Source organism: Pterocles gutturalis, unplaced genomic scaffold (genome assembly GCF_000699245.1).
Source record: "Pterocles gutturalis isolate BGI_N339 unplaced genomic scaffold, ASM69924v1 scaffold7067, whole genome shotgun sequence".
Classification (NCBI taxonomy): domain Eukaryota; kingdom Metazoa; phylum Chordata; class Aves; order Pterocliformes; family Pteroclidae; genus Pterocles; species Pterocles gutturalis.
The window spans coordinates 19,537-41,277 of record NW_010112618.1 but is presented as its reverse complement, the minus strand read 5'-3'; the positions used below and the strand labels follow the sequence as shown (position 1 = coordinate 41,277).

General features: G+C 42.7%; 1 protein-coding gene across 1 annotated transcript in view; it reads left to right on the top strand.

Moving 5' to 3' along the window:
- The first annotated feature begins 5,285 nt into the window (after nucleotides 1–5,285).
- Nucleotides 5,286–21,741, top strand: part of FASN (fatty acid synthase) — a 33,018-nt gene continuing 16,562 nt past the window's right edge. The window contains exons 1-20 of the mRNA XM_010074128.1: nucleotides 5,286–5,433; nucleotides 6,234–6,386; nucleotides 7,663–7,836; nucleotides 8,696–8,896; nucleotides 9,335–9,457; nucleotides 9,861–9,976; nucleotides 10,225–10,359; nucleotides 13,051–13,510; nucleotides 13,851–14,038; nucleotides 14,754–14,943; nucleotides 16,383–16,477; nucleotides 16,894–17,028; nucleotides 17,313–17,516; nucleotides 18,136–18,251; nucleotides 18,720–18,895; nucleotides 19,247–19,438; nucleotides 19,714–19,794; nucleotides 19,888–20,073; nucleotides 20,391–20,570; nucleotides 20,821–21,024. Of these exons, the coding sequence (XP_010072430.1) occupies nucleotides 5,307–5,433; nucleotides 6,234–6,386; nucleotides 7,663–7,836; nucleotides 8,696–8,896; nucleotides 9,335–9,457; nucleotides 9,861–9,976; nucleotides 10,225–10,359; nucleotides 13,051–13,510; nucleotides 13,851–14,038; nucleotides 14,754–14,943; nucleotides 16,383–16,477; nucleotides 16,894–17,028; nucleotides 17,313–17,516; nucleotides 18,136–18,251; nucleotides 18,720–18,895; nucleotides 19,247–19,438; nucleotides 19,714–19,794; nucleotides 19,888–20,073; nucleotides 20,391–20,570; nucleotides 20,821–21,024 (3,436 nt within the window). The 5' untranslated portion in view covers nucleotides 5,286–5,306. The remainder of the gene's footprint in view (nucleotides 5,434–6,233; nucleotides 6,387–7,662; nucleotides 7,837–8,695; nucleotides 8,897–9,334; nucleotides 9,458–9,860; nucleotides 9,977–10,224; nucleotides 10,360–13,050; nucleotides 13,511–13,850; nucleotides 14,039–14,753; nucleotides 14,944–16,382; nucleotides 16,478–16,893; nucleotides 17,029–17,312; nucleotides 17,517–18,135; nucleotides 18,252–18,719; nucleotides 18,896–19,246; nucleotides 19,439–19,713; nucleotides 19,795–19,887; nucleotides 20,074–20,390; nucleotides 20,571–20,820; nucleotides 21,025–21,741) is intronic.

The window sequence follows — 21,741 nt, the reverse complement described above, 5'->3', positions numbered from 1 at the left end:
GGCAGCGGGGCCGCGGCGCTGCGCTCCCCGCGGCGGAACAGCCCCGGCACGGCGTGCTGCGGTGGTTGGGAGGGAGGAGATGCGGCGCTGGCTGTTGGGAAGGTGGCTCGGCCATAGGCACTGGGAAACCATCCCGGAAAGGTGCTGCATGTGCTACTAAACTTCTTTTTTCCACTTCGATGTAAGCCAGCTGCCTATGTGAAAGAACGTTGATCGAACCCAGTCGGGATTTGATGGTGTGATTCTGTCAGGAAGGTGATGACCATCCTCTCTCTTCGGCTGTTGTTGCTCCTATTTGGTTTTTATCCCACATTCCTTCCCTGGCATAGGACCCTTTCAGATACTGCGTGCATATTTCCCTAGCTAGAAGCTTTATTTGGATGCTTGAATTGAAACAGGCAGTGTTAAAGCTGTTTATGTTAACTTGCGTACTCCTTCAGAGCACTGCATTGGGGGCTTTGGAGCATATCTTGCCTTGAAAAACAAAAGGGAGGAAAAGTCTCAAGCAGCATGAGCAAAGGGTTCACCTTTTCCTGCAGCCTGTACGCTTATTGAAATAAACTGAAAATAATAGTACATAGTGAAAGGCTGCATTCACTGGGTGAGTTGAGAGGACGAAAGCCCTATGTGGAGGGCAGTTATGAACAGATATTTTGCAAACATGGTATAATGATACTGGGGGCTTAAATCTTTGTACAAATCAATTCTGACCATTTGGGAATCAACAGAGCTGTGTTGTTTCTATGAGCAAAATCTAACCTACTTTTCTCAAATAAGAGCTCTGAACCAGATTGTGTTTCCTGCTAGGTAGTGCATCATAAATATGAAAACCCACTACCATTTTTCATTTGTCTTGTGGTCAGTGGGAAAAATCTAGCCGTGAAACAGAAAGAGACAGTTAAAAGGTCTTGGTTAAATCAAAGCTGTAGCACATAAATTGATGGTAGCCGAATGATTTCAAAAAATGAAAAGCAGCATGTGTCTGCCTCTATTTTGTGATGGGTTTTTTTGGAGGCAGGTATTATAGCCCTTAACAAGTGAAGTTCCTATGTAATGACAGTTTTAATTACAAATTTTTAGAAACTATAACCAGAGAGTAGGAAACCTGGATTATGATGTAGTCATACTGAAAAACTAACAAAGTAATCCTTTTGTCAATATCTGTGCTGAAGGAAGCTACGGAGGAGTCAAGGATGTCTCCTTTTACAATAATGGGACCTCCAAAAAAGATCAGGATTTCAACTGCCAAGAAACAGTAGCAGAGTTGGCTTTGAGGATTTGGTCCCACTGTGATAACAGCCATGAAAAGAACGATGAAATAAATACTGCGCTTCTGTCTAGGAAAGAGAGCTCTGCATCAGACAAACCAATATTTGGGTTTTCTGTGTTGTTTCTTTGCAAACAGCTTCTTCTTCCTTCCCTCTCCCTTTTCTCACTGAAGCTTAGGTGAACATAGGTACAGCAGAGTAAGAAGAGTATTCTCCTCAGTGAGTGGGGAAAAAAATAAAATTTATCTTTGCTTTTTTATTTTTCTTGTCTTTCTTCCCCCCTCTAAAAGCTTGCAAGCTTAATGGACACAGTTAGGGAAACAGTAGATAAAATTATTGTAAAAAGAAAAAAAAGTTGTACAGCTTCCAGGGATAGTGGAAAACGATGATTAATACTTATTGATTCACTTCTGGTGCTGGATTAGTGAGGTACTGAAAAACAAGTGTTTTAAAAGCAATGGAGGAGAGTATTACACCTTACTCTTAAGTTTGATAATAGCATTAAGCTGACATGATACCAATTGGTATCCAATACATGGAGAACAAGGCTAAGAAGGTATAACGTCGTGAGTGGCGAAAGGAGCTGGCAGCAATAAACAAACCAGCTTTGTCAAATAGCTAATGTGGGAGGTAGATAACCAGAGCACAGGTATAAAGTGATGAAAGTTGTTACTAGTCAATAATACCAGAAGGGATTGTTAGTTATTACCAGTCACAAACTGAATGAGTCAGCAGTGCTATTTCATTGCCAAAAATATTGTGTAAATCCAGTGCGGTGGATTTATGCTTAACTGAGGTGTCTGTTGGACTGGTATGTTCAGGGAGGTGGGGGTTTTGCTTCTCCCCCCTCTCTTCTCAGTTAAAAATGCAAGCTGTCTGGGAAGAATTCACAGACTTCAATTCAAGCAAAACTGTGGGGTAGAGGAAAAAGGGTGTTAGATGTATGGTTGGATCCAGCAAAATACAGCCTTAAGAAATCAGAGAATCCTATTTGTGCCTCTCTATCTTCTTTGTCTCCTTTTTTGACCTATTGCTTTTTATCACCTTGATCATGAAATGTAGGAACAATCTCTATTTGCTGTAGTCCAATCTCCTTTAAAACAGCTGTTTTAAAGAAGAAATAATTTTCTTTCTTGATCTGTGCTAGGTCCTATACTTCAAAAACTGTCAATGTACTGTGTGTAGTCTGAAAATCCTCTACAGAAAAAAAGTCTCATAGTAAAATGCAGTACACCATTTGGAGGTTAAGTCAATCAACTTTAAAATAGTGTACCTGCTTATCTGTCAAGGAAGACCAAAGCTATAGCATCTACTTTAGTCAGGGATGACTTAATGATTTTTCTTCTTCCCACTCTTGTTTTCCACAGCAAATAATCTCTAGTGTCTGCTGCTAAATCCGTAATTTGTATGTTGTCTTAGCTGTAGGCATTTGGAGCTCTTTGTGTCACATCTAAATCTTTCCAGGTTTTTGTGTATAAAAATCCTTAAGTTGTGGCTCTTCTTACCCATTTACCCAGCTAAAATTAACTTCTTGGCTCTTGTTCTTCTATATTTTGATTACTGCAGCATCTTTTTCTCCACCTTTGACACAGTCTTGCTCAACTATGCTCATAACATGTTGGCAAAAATTGCTTTGCTGATAAATTCCATCACTTCACTGTTTTGAAATAACATTTTATCTAGTTTGGCTGCACCTGGATGGAGTTTTTCTGATAGTCCAAAGAGAGAGATGTGGGATGGGAAGGAAGAATCCCATAAATGGTGTTTCAGTCTCCTAAAATACAAATTATATTTCTCTCCCTAGAGATCATTGCCCAAAGAGCTGAGGCATAAGATTGAATCATAATCACATCTTCTCTTATGCTTGGATTGTAAACTTTGTGCCTGAAATCCATTCTTTCTCTGCCCCTAGCACAGAACTGCTGCAACTAGAGCAGAGCTGTGGACCTTGATGGTGTTTTCCAGGTGCGGTGGTGATGCCAGTAATAAAACCGAGTTACTGGATTTGTGTGAGTAGGGAAACCCAGAGGCTTACCCTCAGAGCAGAGTGCACTGGGCCTGTTCCTACCAACTTTGGTTTCTCGGGAAGGGCCTTGCGCATGTGCCCCTTGGTGTTCCCCTTTTTTAAGTGAACAGCCGGAGTGGAATGGAGCTTCTCTTGCCTGGGTGCTGAGCAGAAGACAGGAATCCCAGGTGTCCTTTTGGGAGCACTTCTGTTTCTGCTCCCAGAGGGGTGGACGGGATGAGGCAATCCTCTCCTCTGCTTCAGTGTTACATGTTGCATAATTCCACAGTTACTCCACAGATCTGCATCAAGATAACTGCTGAAGGAAAGAAGGGTGAAAGAAATGGGGCAGCCTCTGTGGCACGGTGTCTGGCCGGGCTGTGCCCAGCTGACTGGAGGCTTTGCTCCTCTGCGCGCCCTGGCCTCTGTCAGCTCGGGATGGCGTTGGGCCTGAGCAGTGCCTGCGTGGAAGAGAGCCCTATTTCCTGCTCAGAAACATCAGAAACTCCTGAAAGGCCACAAAACCATGCCTAAGTGAAATCTCTGGGGTTGGAGAAACAGCTGTGAAGTGATCGTCTAAGAGTACCTGCGAGTGCTGGTTTGTGGAGATGATCGCTTCCGCGAGGTGCCTGCCCGGCGCTGTGGAGCATCGTCTGTGGCGGAAGCCAAACTTCAGGCCTTCCGTAGCAAAGTCTTTCCTTCAAAGTTACTAAGGCAGACTTTTAGCTATTTGAATACCCACTTTTCTTTGTGGTTTTTACTTGTTAAAATCCCTCACGTTAACTCTAAAGAATATTTTTGTCTCTACTTACCAGAAGGATTATTTAAGGAAGTACGGTAAATGCTTACTACATCTATTCTTCATGCAACCACACTTTCATGTATTGTTATATATATATAGAAATAACCCATATATATATATAAGGGTTCCCCTGCCCCCCTTTTAGCTTGTCTGCTTAGGATCTACAAACTATAATTTAAACTTAATTGAAACTTCAGGTTAACTTGCCTTCTCTCTGCTTAGTTGTTGATATATATTTTAGTGTAACAGAAAATAAATTTAGTTGTTGGCTGTCATATACGAGCTGTCACTTGGTGATGTGATCTGTATGAATGGCTTGCCATGCTGTGTTCTGCAGCCTGTTGCTCTCTTGTGGTGTTTGAAATTGGCGTCTTAGAATGCAAAGTTGTTGGGACAAGAGCTAAGGTTTTTCATCCCATCGGGAATCCAGATCTGTTCTGCCAGCTCACATTTTAAAGCACCACTCTCTAGTACATATACTCGCTTCCTAATTCCTGGTCCTCTAAATGTGTGGCAGTGCACAGTCCAGTTGGGAAATACTTTATATATAAAGCTTACTACTTATTTTGGGTATTTAGAATAATGCTAAGTTGTGTTGTAATCTTTATGCTTTTTGGGTGTTTTTCTCCTGTGTGTGTTCTGTTTTGGTGTTGGTTTTTTGGGGGGGGTGTTGGGTGGGAGGGTGGTTGGTTTTGTGTTTGTTTTGTACATTTTTGGTTTTTTTTTTTCCCCCTCCAACAAACTGTCTGATTATTGATTCTTAAGTTAGCATTTAACTTTGCAATGATTGTAGAACTTGTTTCGCTACCTGTTAGGTTTGCCTTGTAATTATGTATTTTACTATATGTGTTTCATAATTTCTCCACCCACCTCTGCTCCAGCATGTTAATCTTTCTTCTCTGCTGACTTCACAGAGGCTCTGTGTTTGGCAGAGCTAGACCTGTTCATTTTCTAGTTGCCAGGTAGAAACTGGTGATTCTCAAACCCTGACACTCCTTCGGCATCAGTTTTTTCATAGTCCTTGTCCCCGCTGATGTTATGGTCCATTTGAGTAGTTGGGATGTCTTTTTTTTTGAGTAGAGACTCTGTGGGCTGTTCCTTGTGTGGGTGTTTCTCCTGCAAATATGCTTGTTTGTCACAACATGTTAGGAAGACAACAGGCATATATAGTCTCTGAAATCTTACAAGTTTTGCTGCTTTGTGGATCTCGGCAACAGGGAGAAGTTAAGAGATGGAGGACGTGGTGATTGCAGGCATAGCAGGAAAGCTGCCAGAATCGGAGAACTTGCAAGAGTTTTGGGAGAACCTGCTTAATGGAGTTGATATGGTCACAGAGGATGATCGGAGGTGGAAACCAGGTGAGTGCTTATTGTCTCTCCTTCTGGAGCCCTTAGTTCCAAGTGTTTTAGAGGAATTATCCTATGAAAGGAAAGGCTTTATCAGATATGAAACCTTGACAGAGCTTCTGAATTCACTTTTGATAAACCATGAAGAAATTCAGGAACAGAACACTTTTATGAAGGTCTCATGGAATCCCATATCCCATGCAGTAGTAGCTTATAAATAATATGTAGCTTACTTCTAAATAAAAGAACACTCTGACAGAGCAGCTAGGCAACATAAATCCTGTACCTGCTGTTGATAGCTGTGGCAGTAAGATGGCTCTGTCTTTTTTCTGCGTTCAGAAGTAGCACAGGGTCTCCAGTCCTGTGATTTATAGCTTTTTACCATGTTCTTTTCTGATTGTCTTTCATGTGTGTTTGGCACATGTCTATCCATGATTTCCAGAAGTGAAAAGTTGCTTTTATTTTCCTTATAACTGGTGACTTATTGGAACTGCTAATTTGGAATCTGTTTACGTGCTTGGTACAACTTGCCAAAGCAAAAGTGCTTAAACTAGAGGGGTGTATTTTGCTGCCATATTTGGGAGAGTCTTAAAAATGGCAATTGCTTTTGTTAATGCAGTGTTCTTATTTCCAAATAAGATTCCAAGAGATGGGTAGGTAGCTATTCATGCAGCAGTCTGGGTATTGCAACAGGGAAGTGATGTTTCACGTGTAATTGAGAATTGGCTATTGTCATTCTGTACTTCGTCTCAGCTGGTAGCTGCTTCAAAACCCATGTATTCTGTGATTCAGAGTTGAATTTTCCTTCTCAGGAATTTATGGACTGCCCAAGAGAAATGGAAAGCTCAAAGACATAAGCAAATTTGATGCATCCTTTTTTGGGGTTCACCCCAAACAAGCTCATACAATGGATCCTCAACTTCGCTTGCTGTTGGAAGTTTCTTATGAAGCTATCTTGGATGGAGGTAAGCAGCTGAATGACTGAAGAGGGAGAATTATGCTGTATTGTCTCTGTGGAGCAGGTGCAGACATGCACCTGTGTGATGAGATCTCTAATACGAGAAAGCCCTCATGTTAGAGAGGAGACCAAAGAACTGGTATGGGGGTTAGAACAAAGGTGTTTTCTGTGGAACTCAAACAAGGAAATCTATGCTGACCGCTAGTGAATTTCTGCCTGCATCGTATGGTACAACTGGTAGGACAGACTTAAACAGTCAAGAGTTCTAGAGCTTCTGTATGTTCAGCTCTACCCTAGTATTCCATAGTGGATCTCTTTCTTAAAGGCACATTTGTTGTGCAAAAGGAAGAGGACTTGGTTAGAATTCTCATCGATGGTCTGAAAGAATAGCCTGATGTATTCCTGTCTGTTGGCCGGGTTTGTGGAAAATTTGTGGCGTTTGATTCACTTCTATAGAAGGTTTGCCAAGGAAGTATGCTTTCAGAAATAGGAGCCTCTTTCCTCCATCACTGTCAGTGTCTTGAGCTTTTGAGTTACCCACAGAACCAAAAAATTCATTTTTCTTGCTAATCAGTTTCATGTCTGAACATGAGAAGCACATGGGAAAAAGTTGGAACTACGTCACCACTTAGTAAAATTAACATTTGTTCCTCTGCTGCTGAGCCTCCATCTGGAGACTTGGATATTCTGCTTGTTTCCAGGACTCCTGAAGCACAGAGAAGAAACAGCAGAGATTGCTGCAAGTTGAGTTCACTGTGTGGCTTTTAGAGCAGAGTTATTACTTGTTCTTGTTGTTGGCTTTTGTGCTTAAGGATTTTTTCCTGTCTTGTACTCCAGATGTGGGCTTTGTGTGTGGCTGGAGATGGAAATGTCATGTGAGCACACGAATATCTAAGTGTTGTGATTTTCTCCCCTTCAGTCTGCTCCTTTTCTCTGCACTGGAAGTCAGCCTATCTGATTGGCATTTGTGTCTCTCATAGTCCATACACATTTTTTCATACGAGACTCTGGCAGTGCCCAGCTAAGCTGGAAAGCTGTCTCCGGGCACGGTATGTTGTGGCGAAAAGCCAATACCAAAGTTCTGGTGGACTCTGCAATAAGACCTGTAAGGTCTGCAGTTGAAACAGAAAAAAGGTAACTGTAGGTAAGGGAACAATGCTGCAGGCCTATCAGAAAGGGACAGTAAGTGGTATTTCATGAACTGGTGCCAGGGCACCTGATCTCTCCCCGGTTTGCTCCTCATAAGTTTGTCTACTGTAATCTACCTTCCAATGTCCCCACAGGTATTAATCCAGCTGCCCTCCGTGGCACAGACACGGGTGTATGGGTTGGTGCCAGTGGGTCAGAAGCTGCTGAAGCCCTGAGCCAGGATCCAGAAGAGCTTTTGGGATACAGTATGACTGGCTGCCAGCGTGCTATGCTTGCCAACAGGATTTCCTACTTTTATGACTTAACAGGTGTGTGCCCCCAAATCTGTCGATGCTGATCAGCAGTTGCAATTTGGGCATGATTGTACCACAGTTTCTGTAGAGGAGTGGGATGGATGTGATGATGTAGACCCATTTTGGAGGAGAAATAGCATGCACCTGTTGTAAGGAGGTGTATGAGAAGCAGAAAATTTGACTGTGTGATAAGACTCATTGTAAGGCTTTGTAACTCAGTTGCTGGTGGGCATAGCTGGCAGTCATCTGAAAGATGATATCAGGAGGCCTTCGTAACAAAGCCTAGGTCCTTTCCAGCTTTTAGACTGCTGTTTGGTATCAAGCTATGTAGAGGTCAGCCAGCCCAGAGACAGACTGACTGTGACAGTTGGCTCTTTTGGAGTAAAGTGGGAGAGCCACCGGAATGATATAATTGGAGGCGTAGACATGACTTGAACTGTGTGTGACACTGAAGAGAGTGGAGGGATGGAAATCCCTCTGGAGAGCGGCACAGAACAGAGATAATGGCAAGGGTAGTGCTGGGAAGGGGGAGGGCTTTTTGTTGATGAGAATTGGGAAAATAGATGAGACCTCCCTGTGAAGCTACAGGATCTCTTACTGATGGAGACAGAGATTAAATTTTTTAAAATACCCTTAAAGCCAAACTGCAATTTTTTCCCACCTTTCTCATCCCTTATTATCTGGTAAGCAGGCAGAGATGATGATTCTTGTCTCCCATTGTATCAGGATTACCTGTTATGTTCTGAAGCAACCCTTATTTGACACTTTTTTGAATATGTTTCTCTTGTAATCCCACCCTGTAGTCTTTGGACAGCAACTCTAGGAAATAAAAAGTAAAAACCAGCTTTTTTGTTTTCCCTTTCCCTTCTCTAAGGACCAAGCATAACTATTGACACGGCCTGCTCCTCTAGTCTTGTTGCTCTAGAAAATGCTTTTAAGGCAATTCGTCATGGACGGTGCAGTGCAGCCCTAGTAGGAGGCGTCAACCTTTTGCTGAAACCCAACACTTCTGTGCAGTTCATGAAACTGGGTATGCTTAGTCCTGATGGTGCCTGCAAAGCTTTTGATGCTTCAGGTAAGGCATTAGTACAGAAGTTTGTTGTGCTGTACGAGAGGAATTTACTGTGGAGTATCTACTGAAGATACTCTTGCAATGCAGCAAAAAGCTGGCCGTGTAGTTATTCCTAGGTGCACTGTTTGCACCCTGGACCGGATAAGTGTTACATGCTCCGTTGAACCTGGAAAACTAACTGTGGGGAAGAAACTGTGTGGTTCATTCCTCAGCCACTGGGGACAGGGAATAGCTGTCTTTTTATTGGAAACTATCATAATTTGTGATGAGCAGCAAGCCTTTCTCGGACATTTTTTTTTTAAGAAATGGATGTGGCATGCGCTGAAAGCAATCTGTTGTAAGTGGTAGCTCAGGAATGACTTGACCTTACTGCATGATGTTCTGCAACTTTTTTCAAAGCAGAGCAGAATTAGTGACTCGTTATTCTCTCTCTGCTTTCAGGAAATGGATATTGTCGCTCTGAAGCTGCTGTTGTAGTTCTTTTGACCAAGAGATCTATGGCTAAGCGGATCTATGCCACAATAGTCAATGCTGGAAGTAACACTGATGGCTTTAAGGAGCAAGGTAGGCCTTGAGCCTCTGAATAGTGAGGTATTTTGTCATCAAAAACAGGCTGTTGTGGCCTGTGTGAAGGTGTTTTATTGTTTGGGGCGTGTTTTTCTTTTGTTTTGGTAATGCAACATTTAGGACTTGAAGTTGAAGGAGGCAAGTGGTGTTTTCTGCTGTACAAAGCAACAGCAATCTCCTGTTGCCAGTTTAGCCTTCCTCAGGACATCCCTGCACTGCTCTTCTTCCAAAGAGCCCAAGAGGTTTATTGTCTTTGGTGCTAAGGACCTTGGTGTAAAGCCTGAAAAAGTCTCTCTTTGGTTTTTTTGGACCTGGTAGCCCCAAGCAGTTGAACGTGTGCTAAAATCAGAACAGGAAGCATCTGATAGGAGGGAGGGATTAATGGCAGCTTTCATCCTAGGTGTGACATTCCCATCTGGAGAGATGCAACAACAGTTGGTCAGCTCTTTGTACAGAGAATGTGGTATTGAACCTGAAGAAGTGGAGTATGTTGAAGCTCATGGGACAGGCACCAAGGTCAGAGTGGCCCTTTTGGATTTGGAGTGTTTTGTTCTCCCTTATTTTCATCCCTTGCCACACCTTTCTATCAAATTATTATTTTTTTTTCCAAAATGAACTGTATTTCTCTCTTCTGCCAGTTACTGGAATATGTACTGCTTCACCACTTTTGGATTTTGCCCAACCATCTTGATCTTTCAGATTTCTCTTTTGTGGTGTGTTTTGGAAGTGCTAGCTAATAGCCATTCTGATGCTCCTCCTGCTAGGTTGGAGATCCACAGGAAGTAAATGGCATTGTAAGTGTCTTCTGCCAGTGTGAGAGAGAGCCACTGTTGATCGGATCAACCAAGTCAAATATGGGTCATCCGGAGCCTGCCTCTGGGCTTGCTGCGTTAGCCAAGGTAACGGGTGGCCTGAGAAGGAAAATTGGGGTGGGGGGGAGAACACAACAGTGTGTGGGTTTTTAATGTTTGTTTGTTTTAAGGAAAATTTGCACTGATCCAGGATAAGATGTTCACTGGTAATGAGAAGAACTCAGGTGATTCTCATTAATTATCTACTTCTTGCTTCACCTGCAAATACTTTTTAAAGCTGCTCAAGTGGCCCTTGCTGTGTGCATGCACACACGCTTTAGTTCCCCTTCTGAATTCTACAGAAGCATAACTCTGGTCAGAATTAAGCCTTTGGGATCATTTTATTGATCATCCTTACACTGGGCCTTCTGACAGAACTCTGCCGTAAGTGATTTGGGTTTGAGGGATGTACAAGGAGAGGAATGTAAATGTTTGGAGTAGTTGGCAATGACTAAAGAAAAGAGTCAGTGTGGGCTTTCAGTGCCAGAAGAGTAGCTGATCCTTCTGGCTGTTTGTCAGGGATGTGTCATCTCTCCTCTTTTCTCTTATGTTGGCAAGAAGCCAGGTGAGCTCTTCAGGATGAGGCTACCAGCTTGAATAACTGGTTGTCTTAGCAACCAGCCTGCTAACTCCTGCTGTAGGCAGACAACCATCTATTGGCTCTGGCTGCTAAACTGCTTAACAGAGAGATAGCTAATGTTCACACTTGGTTGTAAGCCTATTACTGACAGCCTCAGAGGCATGCAAATTGATGTACACAGTCACTGCTAGAATTTTAGGCTCTTTAAAGTGGTTATTGTGACCTGAATACATAAAACTTGCTGTGAATAGCCTCATTGCAAGTAAATCATGGAGACAGCAGTGTCTGTCTGTAGAGGAAAGTTTACTCTTTTTAGCACCTCCGTCTCTCAGACTGACACCTTCTTCTTAGAAGGAATGACAACTGAGTCATAAAATAAACTTCTCTGTCTATTCTGTGTTGTACACTGTAAACAGTGTGTTTAGTGCAGTTCTGCTGTGATCTGTCGGGATGGGATCATAATTCTGAAGTACTGTTTCCCTCTCTGTTTCTTAGATGATGCAGAACTGCAAAGACAAGGGCCACAATTAAGACTTCTCTGCTACCATGTTTCTCACTCTTTCTTTCATCAGTTTTCTCACTGAACTTTGTATGTGAACTTACAGCTGGAGGCAAGAGCCCACAGCACTCATCGTGCCTGCTAGAATATCTTTTTGCTATGCTTTTATTAAGTTGTGTTAGGTCTCGTTTCCAGATCTGGCATCTTGGAAGCACCTGAAGCTTGGGAAGGATATTGGAAGTTCTGTCTCTGTTATTGATTCTTTGAAAGTTTGTCAGCACTTAATATTTTAGGATTCGGCAGCTGATCAGGTGTCCTTGAGACCAATCCAGAAGCTACATCAAGCCCACTGTCTCTTAGACAGTGACTGTCTTGGGAAGTCTGCAGTTTCCATAAATGTTTTCTTTTGGAATTCTATAAAATGCTCTTGTATGTGAGATGTCAGTTAGGAAAATAGATCTTTAAAATACATTAATTATGTGGATGATTAGGAAAGAAACCAGGGCTTGACAAGGCCACTTTAGTTAAATTCTGGTAAGGGAGGGAAAACTCACCTGTACCTTCAAACTACTCAGCCTGTCTAATTACTTGCTGTACAACCAAGACAAAGCTCCTTGGTGGCTCTGGTGTACGCTAACTCTATTGTGCTCTCGAACTTGTATAGAAACCATGGCAGACTTAAAAGTACAAATACATATGCTGTGTAAAGCAACAGCAAGTTTGTAGTGCATGGTATTGTAGGTGTAGGACAGAGTGCGTGAAAATACTTAGACTGCAACTTAAAGCATGCTGACTGGAGTTGAAATAGTGCATTTACGCTGGTTATTCTCTCAGGTAGGCTAGCGTGTCTGGTAGTCAACTTGGAAGAACAGTCCCCAAACTAGTAGCTGTTTCTCTGACCATTTTGGGGTGATGAAGAAACTGCCAAACATACAGAGCACAGAGTGTTTGCAACTGACCTTGTAGTCTGTGATTTGCTGGATTTGTGCCACCAAGGAGTATGGGCTTGGTGTCATGGGCTGTTTGTAGAGACGCTGGTGAGAGAAGGGAGTGCTTGCTTTTTTGGCACAGCTGTTCTAACTCTCGTGCTCTTTCTGTACTTCCCTTTAGCTCTGTCAGTTCTGACCAGTCTGCTGTTGCTGCTTTTTTGGATGGAGACAACAAATGAGTGCAATGCAGCAAGCAGACTTTTTTACCAGTGCTTCAGCTTGACTCTTTTGCAGCAAAGGCAGAAATGGAAGCATTTGTTGTGATAAGGAAGAGCAAGTGTGGCAGTGTGTAATTGTGGAGAGACAAAACAGAGTGTGATGAAGGGACAGGATCTGAAAGGGGAAAAAGATGATGTGATATTCTTAGTAGCCAGGCTCCTTTTCCAGCAAGACTGCATGGCTTCCTGGTTAGAAAAGGTCTGGAAGCTATACTTAAAGGCAGCACCCTCGCCTTTCCTACTGACTTCTTGCATGGACTTCAAATATACCTCGGTGAAGTAGGTACTACCTCAGTAACATCAATAATGCTGTTCTCTGAAGTGTCCCTTTATCCAAACATAGAAAGCTGCTTTAGCAGATGCTACATAGTAATTTTTAGTAAAACAATAACAACGAAAGAATACCTGTTACAAGAAAATGTGGAGCACAGAACACATTGTTTTTTCTTCCAGGTCATTCTCTCTCTGGAACATGGGCTGTGGGCTCCGAATCTTCATTTCAGTACCCCAAATCCAGATATTCCTGCCTTACAAGATGGCTCCTTGGAGGTAGTTTGTAAACCAACGCCGGTGAAAGGTGGCCTTGTTGGTATAAACTCTTTTGGCTTTGGAGGTGCTAATGCTCATGTCATTCTGAAGCCAAATGAGAACAAATGCCAGTCTCTGGAACCTTGTGACACTCCAAGACTGGTTCAAATTTGCGGCAGAACCCAGGAAGCTGTGGAAGTACTAATTCAAGAGAGCAGAAAACATGGAGGATGCAGCCCGTTTTTAAGCCTGCTCAGTGATATCTCTGCAGTTCCTGTATCCTCTATGCCCTACAGGGGCTACACACTAGTTGGCACTGAGAGTGACATAAAAGAGGTTCAGCAAGTCCAAGCATCTGGTAGACCGCTCTGGTACATCTGCTCAGGTAGGTGTGCAGCAGTGGGTTCAGGCTTCTGCATTTCTTTGTAGGTCTAGGGCTTGAGCAATTGGATTCTGTGCTCTAATGTTTTCCACTTCAGTGTGAGGAAATATCTTGCAGCCCTGTGTTATGTCTAGGAGACTCATGTTTTGTGTGTTTTATCTAGTCCTTCCAATTTTGCTGTCCTCTGATAGCAAAGTCCAGGAAAATGAAAAGCAGTACCTAATTTAGAGGATGTTAGAAAAGTACAATGTTTTGCTCTTAGATAGAATTCTTCCACTACCAGAGCAAGCATGTGATGCCTGCTCCTTTTATGGAGCTCACTTTCTCCTTGCCTATCCTGCAGGCATGGGAACACAGTGGAAAGGTATGGGCCTGAGCCTCATGAAGTTGGATTTGTTTCGTCAGTCTATATTGCGCTCGGACGAGGCTTTGAAGAGCACGGGTCTAAAGGTCTCAGACCTGCTTCTGCAAGCAGATGAGAACACTTTTGAGGACACTGTCCATGCATTTGTTGGCCTAGCTGCTATTCAGGTAAGGCTCAAATGACTGATGGATTCAATCCACATAAGCATGTTCTGCTAGAGTGTCTGTTTGGCTGGTAACACTCTATACCGATTAATGGAAGGTTGCTTTGTGTAATCAGCACATGGCAGCTGTTAGAAATATCTCTGATAGGAGGGAATGTGTTGCACCCTTGACAGTTTTGGGCTTTGCCACTTGGAAGATGCTTGGAGAAATATTGATCTAAACTGATTTGTATCTGTGTGTATGTGGAGACTAAGGAATGTCTTTAAATTTTGTGAACATTTGTGGCAAGGAGCAAGGTTCTGTAGAATGCCTTCTAAAATTTGTTCTGCAAATGAACTAAATTATGCTAAATGAAGTATCTTTTAATTCTGAATGTCAATGTGGGATTCATTGTTTCTTAACCTAGAGGCAGAGCTTTTAAAGTGATCTTGAAAGCTGGTCTTGCCTCTTCCTTTGTACAGACATGTTCTTGGCAATCCCTGTTGTTGGAAATAGCATCATAGTGGAGACGCCCGAACAGTACTGGGGTCACACAGTGATTCTTGGGATTGCTTTGAAATGAGGCTGGAGCTGCAGTTAGTGGCGGGGGGAAGCAGTGAGGCCAAGAAGAATGTCTGTACCAAAAAGCTATTTTGTAATGTATTCACTACTGCTGTGTGCCTTTGAGGCCTGACACCTGCTTATTCTGACGTGGAATCACTAATCCTACTCCTTGCAGATTGCCCAAATTGATATGCTGAAGGCTGCAGGTCTGCAACCTGATGGGATATTGGGCCACTCAGTGGGAGAACTAGCTTGTGGCTATGCAGATAACTCCTTAAGTCATGAAGAAGCTGTTCTTGCTGCTTATTGGCGGGGACGATGCGTTAAAGAGGCCAAATTGCCCCCAGGAGGAATGGCTGCTGTTGGTAGGTATACCCTTACCAAAGGAGCCATACTAAAGTATATCTGACCTCTGCTGTGTGGCACTGGGATAAAATTGGGCTCTGAAATGTGTTGGTGGAGATAATCATGTTTGTAAAAAAATTTTTGGCTACTATTGTCTCTTCTTCTGATGTAGAACAGCCTGAAGTTGATATAATGGTAGTTCTCTCTGACCTGGAATACAGACAAATTTTGGTAATCCATCCAAAAACTAAGTGGAAATTGAGAGGTTTGTTGACAGGTGATGAATGATAGATGCCTGATAAATAATCTTGAAAAGAGAGGTGAAAATCTAAGGCACTGGGGTTTTTGGCTCTTGATGTATGTGTGTGTATATACACACACGCACGTATATATTTAAATTATTTGATTAAAAGAGTTTTCTGATTGCCTGTGAAAGTAATGAGACCTGAAACCAGTAAGCCACTATTGTGTAGTGGGCAAGTGGCTGGTGGAACTTGATGCTGTTAGAACTTACTGGGGCTTAACAGCACTTGGGAAGAGGCTTTCTCCTGAATAAGCTTTGCTCAGTGTTTCTATAAGTCATAGTTTTGCCCACTTGGGTGAAATTTTGAGATTTGGACACAGTAGTTTTTCTTTCTTCATGGTGTGGCTTCATGGTGACTTATATGTTTAAAAATAAAATTATTGGTAGCGTTGTTCTTCTCTTTCTAGTTATTGGACACAGTGGTCAGTTAAAAACTGAAACACTTCAGAGAAAAACTGTTCCAGGTCTAATGCAGTATGTTTGACTAGATCGCTTGTTATGATCCTAGACTTCTTACTTTAACTAGTGCTACAAAGGTCAACCTGTGTAATTCAGCTTTTCCTTGATACTACGTATGTGGCACCCTATCACAGAACTTTTCTTGGAGCCCTGTGTATAATATGTTTTTTATAATCTGATCTTGAGTTCAAGTTCTTTCTGTGAGTTTTATCCACGTAACATATGACCAGATGCTGCATGTGTTAAGCTAGTTGAAGCTGATAGAGTTGTCGATTTCTATGGGTATTTTGTGACTCTCAGTTGCTGTGAGTCAAGCTCATGTGTTATCTCCCTTCTGCTCTAGCTTGGATTGCTAAGGGCAAGATGAGGAAAAAAACCAATTCCATAGCTGCTTTGAAAGTGTGTGGGATCCCTGCCCCATCCCTTAATGGGGTGGTACAAAGATTCAGTGGTGTTCTGTTCTTGTGCTCGATACCACCGTGATAAATGTCATGTTAAAGCCCTGAGAAAAGTATCCTTGGCTTTTGCAGAATCACTTTTGGGGAAAAGGGGGGTTGTCCATCTTTCTCTTAAGAGAGACTTCTCAGTTTTGCAAAATGCTGAATTAAGCACAGTGATTGTACAGTTAAGATTGCCTCCCCTTAGGAGGCTCACTGCTGGAAACACTTGTATTGTCCTGAGGCCTTCCTTCTGCAGGTCTGACGTGGGAGGAATGTAAGCAACGCTGTCCTCCAAATGTGGTGCCAGCCTGTCACAACTCTGAAGATACTGTCACTGTTTCAGGGCCTCTGGTGAGCAAGGAACTGATATGATGGATGCCAGAGTTGTGATTGGGACCCATGAAGTTCTCGTTTGAAGAAAGCATGAAGCTGAGTTGACGCTCAGCTGCATGCGAAGGGGGCTGGATTAGAGCGGTGGGATGGGACGTGGTGCTTTGTATAAACTTAAACACTCAAGTGTCCTGTGAGAGGAAGTGATGTTAGTGATTCAGTGAGCTAGTGAAAGAAGATATTTTATGCTGAATAGTCTTATGCCATGGGCATAATGAGTGATAAATTAGAAGACTGAGAAGGGCAATAACCTCATCCCAGGTATGGCTCCTCTTAAGTGGCAAGTGATGAAGGGCATGGCATAGTACAGTGGCTCATACAGATCGCAAACACATTATGAGCTTTTATTTTTAGTTCACTAATATTTCTTTTCTTAGGACTCTGTGATTGAGTTTGTAGCCAAGCTGAAAAAGGATGGTGTGTTCGCAAAGGAGGTGCGCAGTGCTGGAGTCGCGTTCCATTCCTATTACATGGCATCTATTGCACCAGCGCTGCTCAGTGCCCTGAAAAAGGTAATATCATCAAACTATGGCTCCTATGGCTTATCCTCAGGCAGCTGGGTTTGGGTATAGGTGATGCTGAGCTTAAGGGGGTTACTTTCTTTAGGAGGAAAAGAAAATCCCTTGAAGAGCATGTAAAGCTCTGAGGCCTAAGGTTTGAAGTCCTATGCACTCAAGCAGAAGGAAGTCCTGAGCGGTCAAGCTGAGAAAAGGAGGGGCTGCTTGCTTTTGCCTGTCTTATTGTTATCTGTGACATGTAACTCTTCCTCCTGTCCCTCTTCCTTGTCTCTCTGTAGGTCATTCCACACCCTAAGCTTCGTTCTGCACGATGGATCAGTACATCTATCCCTGAGTCTCAGTGGCAGAGCGATCTGGCTAGGAATTCCTCTGCAGAGTATCATGTGAACAACCTAGTGAATCCAGTGCTGTTCCACGAAGGTCTGAAGCATGTTCCAGAAAATGCTGTTGTAGTAGAGATTGCTCCGCATGCTCTCTTACAGGTATTGTATTTGATCGTGTCAGTGTGGTATTATATCGATATGCTGCTGCAGGAAGGAGATTGAGGGTCTGAGGGCTCCCTCCAGGCCCAGTTCTGAGAACAGTACTTTTGAGTCTACCCCAGTTTTAACACTTTCTTGATTTTTTTTTTTTTTTTTGTGGGTTTCAGTGTGTTTATTTTTTTGGCTGTTTGTTTGGTTTGGCTTTTTTCAGGGGGTGGTGTATGTTAAGATTTAAAAAAAAAAAAAATAATAATCCCAGCACACTACCACTTCCTTCTCCAGACATAGACATTGTTGCCTTTATTCATTGCCATGCATTTCAAGTAGCTATTAGGTAGCTCTCTGAACTGTGTAATGAGTAAGAAAAGCATTTCATTGTTTGGATCTAATGGAGAGTGTGTGCAAAAGTTGGGGTGGGAGTAGAATGTGCAACTTCTTGGGTTGCTGGAAGGGTATTGTGCTGCTCTCCCTTTCCCTGTTAAAATTGTGCATGTTCTAGCATCTGGCACAGAGCTCTTGGCAGTGAAGCAGAAGTGGTTTGACATCTGTAGAGAAAAAGTCAGAGACAAAGTAGTAAGTAATGCCTTCCACCAATGATTTATGGACTCTACTTGACCAGGCTATCTTGAGGAGAACTTTGAAACCAACTTGCACCATTCTACCTTTGATGAAGAAAGAGCACAAAAATAATTTGGAGTTCTTCCTAACGCAGACTGGAAAGATTCATTTAACTGGGTAAGGAGATAAAGGAAGGAGGGTGAGTGGGGTATCAGTTAGGAGAGAACTCAAGTTTCTTCTCTAGCATGCATATCTTCACAAGGATCAAAATACTCCTTCAATAAACCTGGAAAAAAATGGAGTTGACATCTGTCCTTTACACATTTAACGTGCTCACGTATGAAATGTTGCCTTGGGTTAGAGACTGCTTGGGCTGGGAAAGTGCCTTTTAAAGAGGACTCTCATTTTGTAGGCCTAGAAACCTGGAACTAGCTCTCGAAATAAACCTTGCATCTTGTAGACTGTGGGAGTTATAAATTTGGCTGCAGTAAATATTCATGGTGCTCCTGGAGAAATCTCAGACATGAAGCCCAAAACCAATTTACTATCTGACCTCTAAGTATTATAGTCAATTTTTTTCTCCCTTCTTTTTCTCCCTCTCTCCCCCCTTCCCCCACATTGTCTTGATCATTTTTGTCTTCCTAGGATAAATGTTCTTGGAAATAACTTGTTCCCACATGTGGAATACCCTGTCCCAGTGGGAACACCCCTTATTTCTCCATACATCAAATGGGACCACAGCCAGGACTGGGATGTTCCAAAAGCTGAAGACTTTCCATCAGGTTCCAAAGGCTCTGCATCTGCTTCAGTCTACAATATTGGTGTGTTTGCCTGTTAGGGGGTTTTTTGTTTGTCTCTTTGCTGCTTTACCTCTGCATTTCTTTTGTAAAACTAGGAAACGGATACTCAAAGCAGCATCCTTAAAGCCATTTTCTGAAGCTTAATGTTTGGTTTGGTTAGGGCTGAAAAAGACTATATCTGCTTCTGAAATGGGATGCAAGAATATGAACGGAGCAGGAAACTGTCTTGATTCAGACTGACGGTAGTTTTAAGAGCTGCGTGTTGCCAGGCAGGATAGTTGGGGAAACCACTAAAACCTCTTACAGACCTTGAGGGGAAAAGACCTCTTTATTAGGGTGGGGTGTTTTATTCTGGTCTTTAATCTTTGACAGATGTGAATCCTGACTCTCCTGACCACTACTTGGTTGATCACTGCATTGATGGCAGAGTCCTGTACCCAGCAACTGGGTACCTAGTACTGGCTTGGCGAACTCTGGCACGGTCTCTTGGCATGGCTATGGAGGAAATGCCTGTTATGTTTGAAGAAGTCACAATTCATCAGGCAACTATCCTTCCCAAAAAGGGTGAGTGAACTGCAAACCTGTGTAATGAAGATGAAGGGAGTGTGAGGAAAAAAATGCAAGGGGAAAGTGGAGGGGAACACAGGAGAAAGAATATAAAGAAGAGTGCAGCATGACTGAACAAAAGTGAATTCATACAGTCAAGCAGCACACGTTAAGGGTCATCTTTATTACATGCTGTGTGCGGTGAGTCTCTAGATGGTGAAAGAGAGAGCTCTGCTCAAGGGTGGTGGCAATGAATGACCTCACAGTCCTGTTTTCCTCAATGTTTCTTGCAGGATCAGTACAACTGGAAGTAAGACTCATGCCTGCTTCTCACTGCTTTGAGGTGTCAGGGAATGGGAATCTGGCTGTGAGTGGTAAGTGAAGAAAGTGAAGTGCATGCACTGTCCTACTAAACTCCACTATTTATGGACACTGGTGATTCTTATTCTTGACACTCTTCCCATCAGGGAAGATCTCCCTCCTAGAAAACACTGCTCTGAAGAACTTCCATAACCAGCCAGTTGACTTTCAGCCTCAAGTAGACATGAACTCAAATGCTGGCCTCTTAAAAGAAGACATTTACCAAGAGCTGCATCTACGTGGATATAATTATGGACCAACTTTCCAGGGTGTTCTGGAATGCAACAGTGAAGGTGAATCTACTTTCTATAGAAAAGTTATTAGCTTGGTTATTGTAATGATGAATATTTGATCTTTTAATTCCATTTGTATTAACAGTCCACCTGACTGTGCTCTCAGTGGTAATTACGCTTTGTGTGATAAAGGAGAACAACCAAGAGTTCTGACAGAGCATTGGGAAAGCTGCTATCTCCAATGTAGAAATGGCTATTGGACTTTACAGGGGAGGCTGGGTGCGCAGAGCAGACTTCGTATTTGACAAGCAGTGACTTCTGGCATGTGCTGAATGACAAAAATCACAGTGAGGCTTCCCCTTTGTCTTCTTCTGCAGCGAACACAGGGAAAGTTCTGTGGAATGGGAACTGGGTGACTTTCCTTGACACCCTGCTACACCTGATAATCTTATCTGAGACTGGGCGCAGTCTACGCTTGCCCACCAGGATTCGCTCAGTGCTTATTGACCCAGTGCTGCATCAGGAGCAGGTGTGCCAATACCAGGACAATGTAGAAGGTAAGGTCTCTCATGCTGGGGTTTTTGCTAGTTGCTTTGACTGCTGTGTGGATGAATGTATGACTTCCTAAGAAGTAAGATGGACTTTGGGGGGGACCCACTTAGTCTCCAAGCTATTCTGCAGCTCTGTAACAGAAGCTGCTGTTCTGCAGCTTCTGTAACAGTCTCACATGGCAGTGTTCATCTGATCACCGTGAGCAAAGTACTTGTAGTATTTGATGCAACCTTATATTTCTTTCTTGTGTTTCAGCTTTTGATGTTGTTGTGGACCGCTGTCTTGATAGCCTTAAAGCAGGAGGTGTTCAGATCAATGGTCTTCATGCTTCTGTGGCACCACGACGACAACAGGAACGGATCCCTCCCACACTGGAAAAATTCTGCTTTGTGCCCTATACCGAGAGTAACTGTTTGTCTTCCAGTGTCCATCTTCATGCCTATCTGGAACACTGCAAAGGTAGAGCAGGATTGGTTTCTTGTCATGCCAGGGGAATCTTCCAGCCTGACTGAAGTGTCTGAGGGAAGCTGTTCATAGTACTTCAGAACATCCAAGAAATAAAGTGTTGGTTCAGGAGTCCTATGTCTGTACACAGGCTAGAAGCTAAAAGCTACTTCTGCCTGAGGTATCTCTAGGATGTGGGAAAGTGGTTTAGTGAGGCATACCAAAAAATAGTTTGTTTGCTGCAAGAATAGAATAGGAGAAGCTTAGTCTATTGTGAAACTGGTAGCCTAGTACAATGCTCTTTGTATGGGGAGACATCCACTCAGCTCGTCACTTTAAGTGCCTTTTCATCAAAGGGAAAAAATTTAATATTAAAGTTTTTACTCTAGTCATGAATTTTGCTATATCTCAAGACAACAGTTTTGTCATTCTATGTTGGTAAAGTGTCTTCACACTCATCCTTTGATTTGGCAATAGATTTTAAAGATTTCTCTTTTTTTTTTTTTCCCCGCAGTGTCCAAATGCTGTCCACAAAGTTTTTTTACGTATGCTCTAGTGAGATTTTTATTCTATTTTTTGTAATGTAGTTTCTGATCTCAGGCAGGGTGAGCTATTTTCCATCTGGATATAAAGAAAAAAGCATTTTAGTGTTTTTGTATCAGTGGAAGCTGGTGAAGGGTCTGGAGCACAGGTCTTATGAGGAGCGGCTGAGGGGGCTGGGGGTGGTTTGGT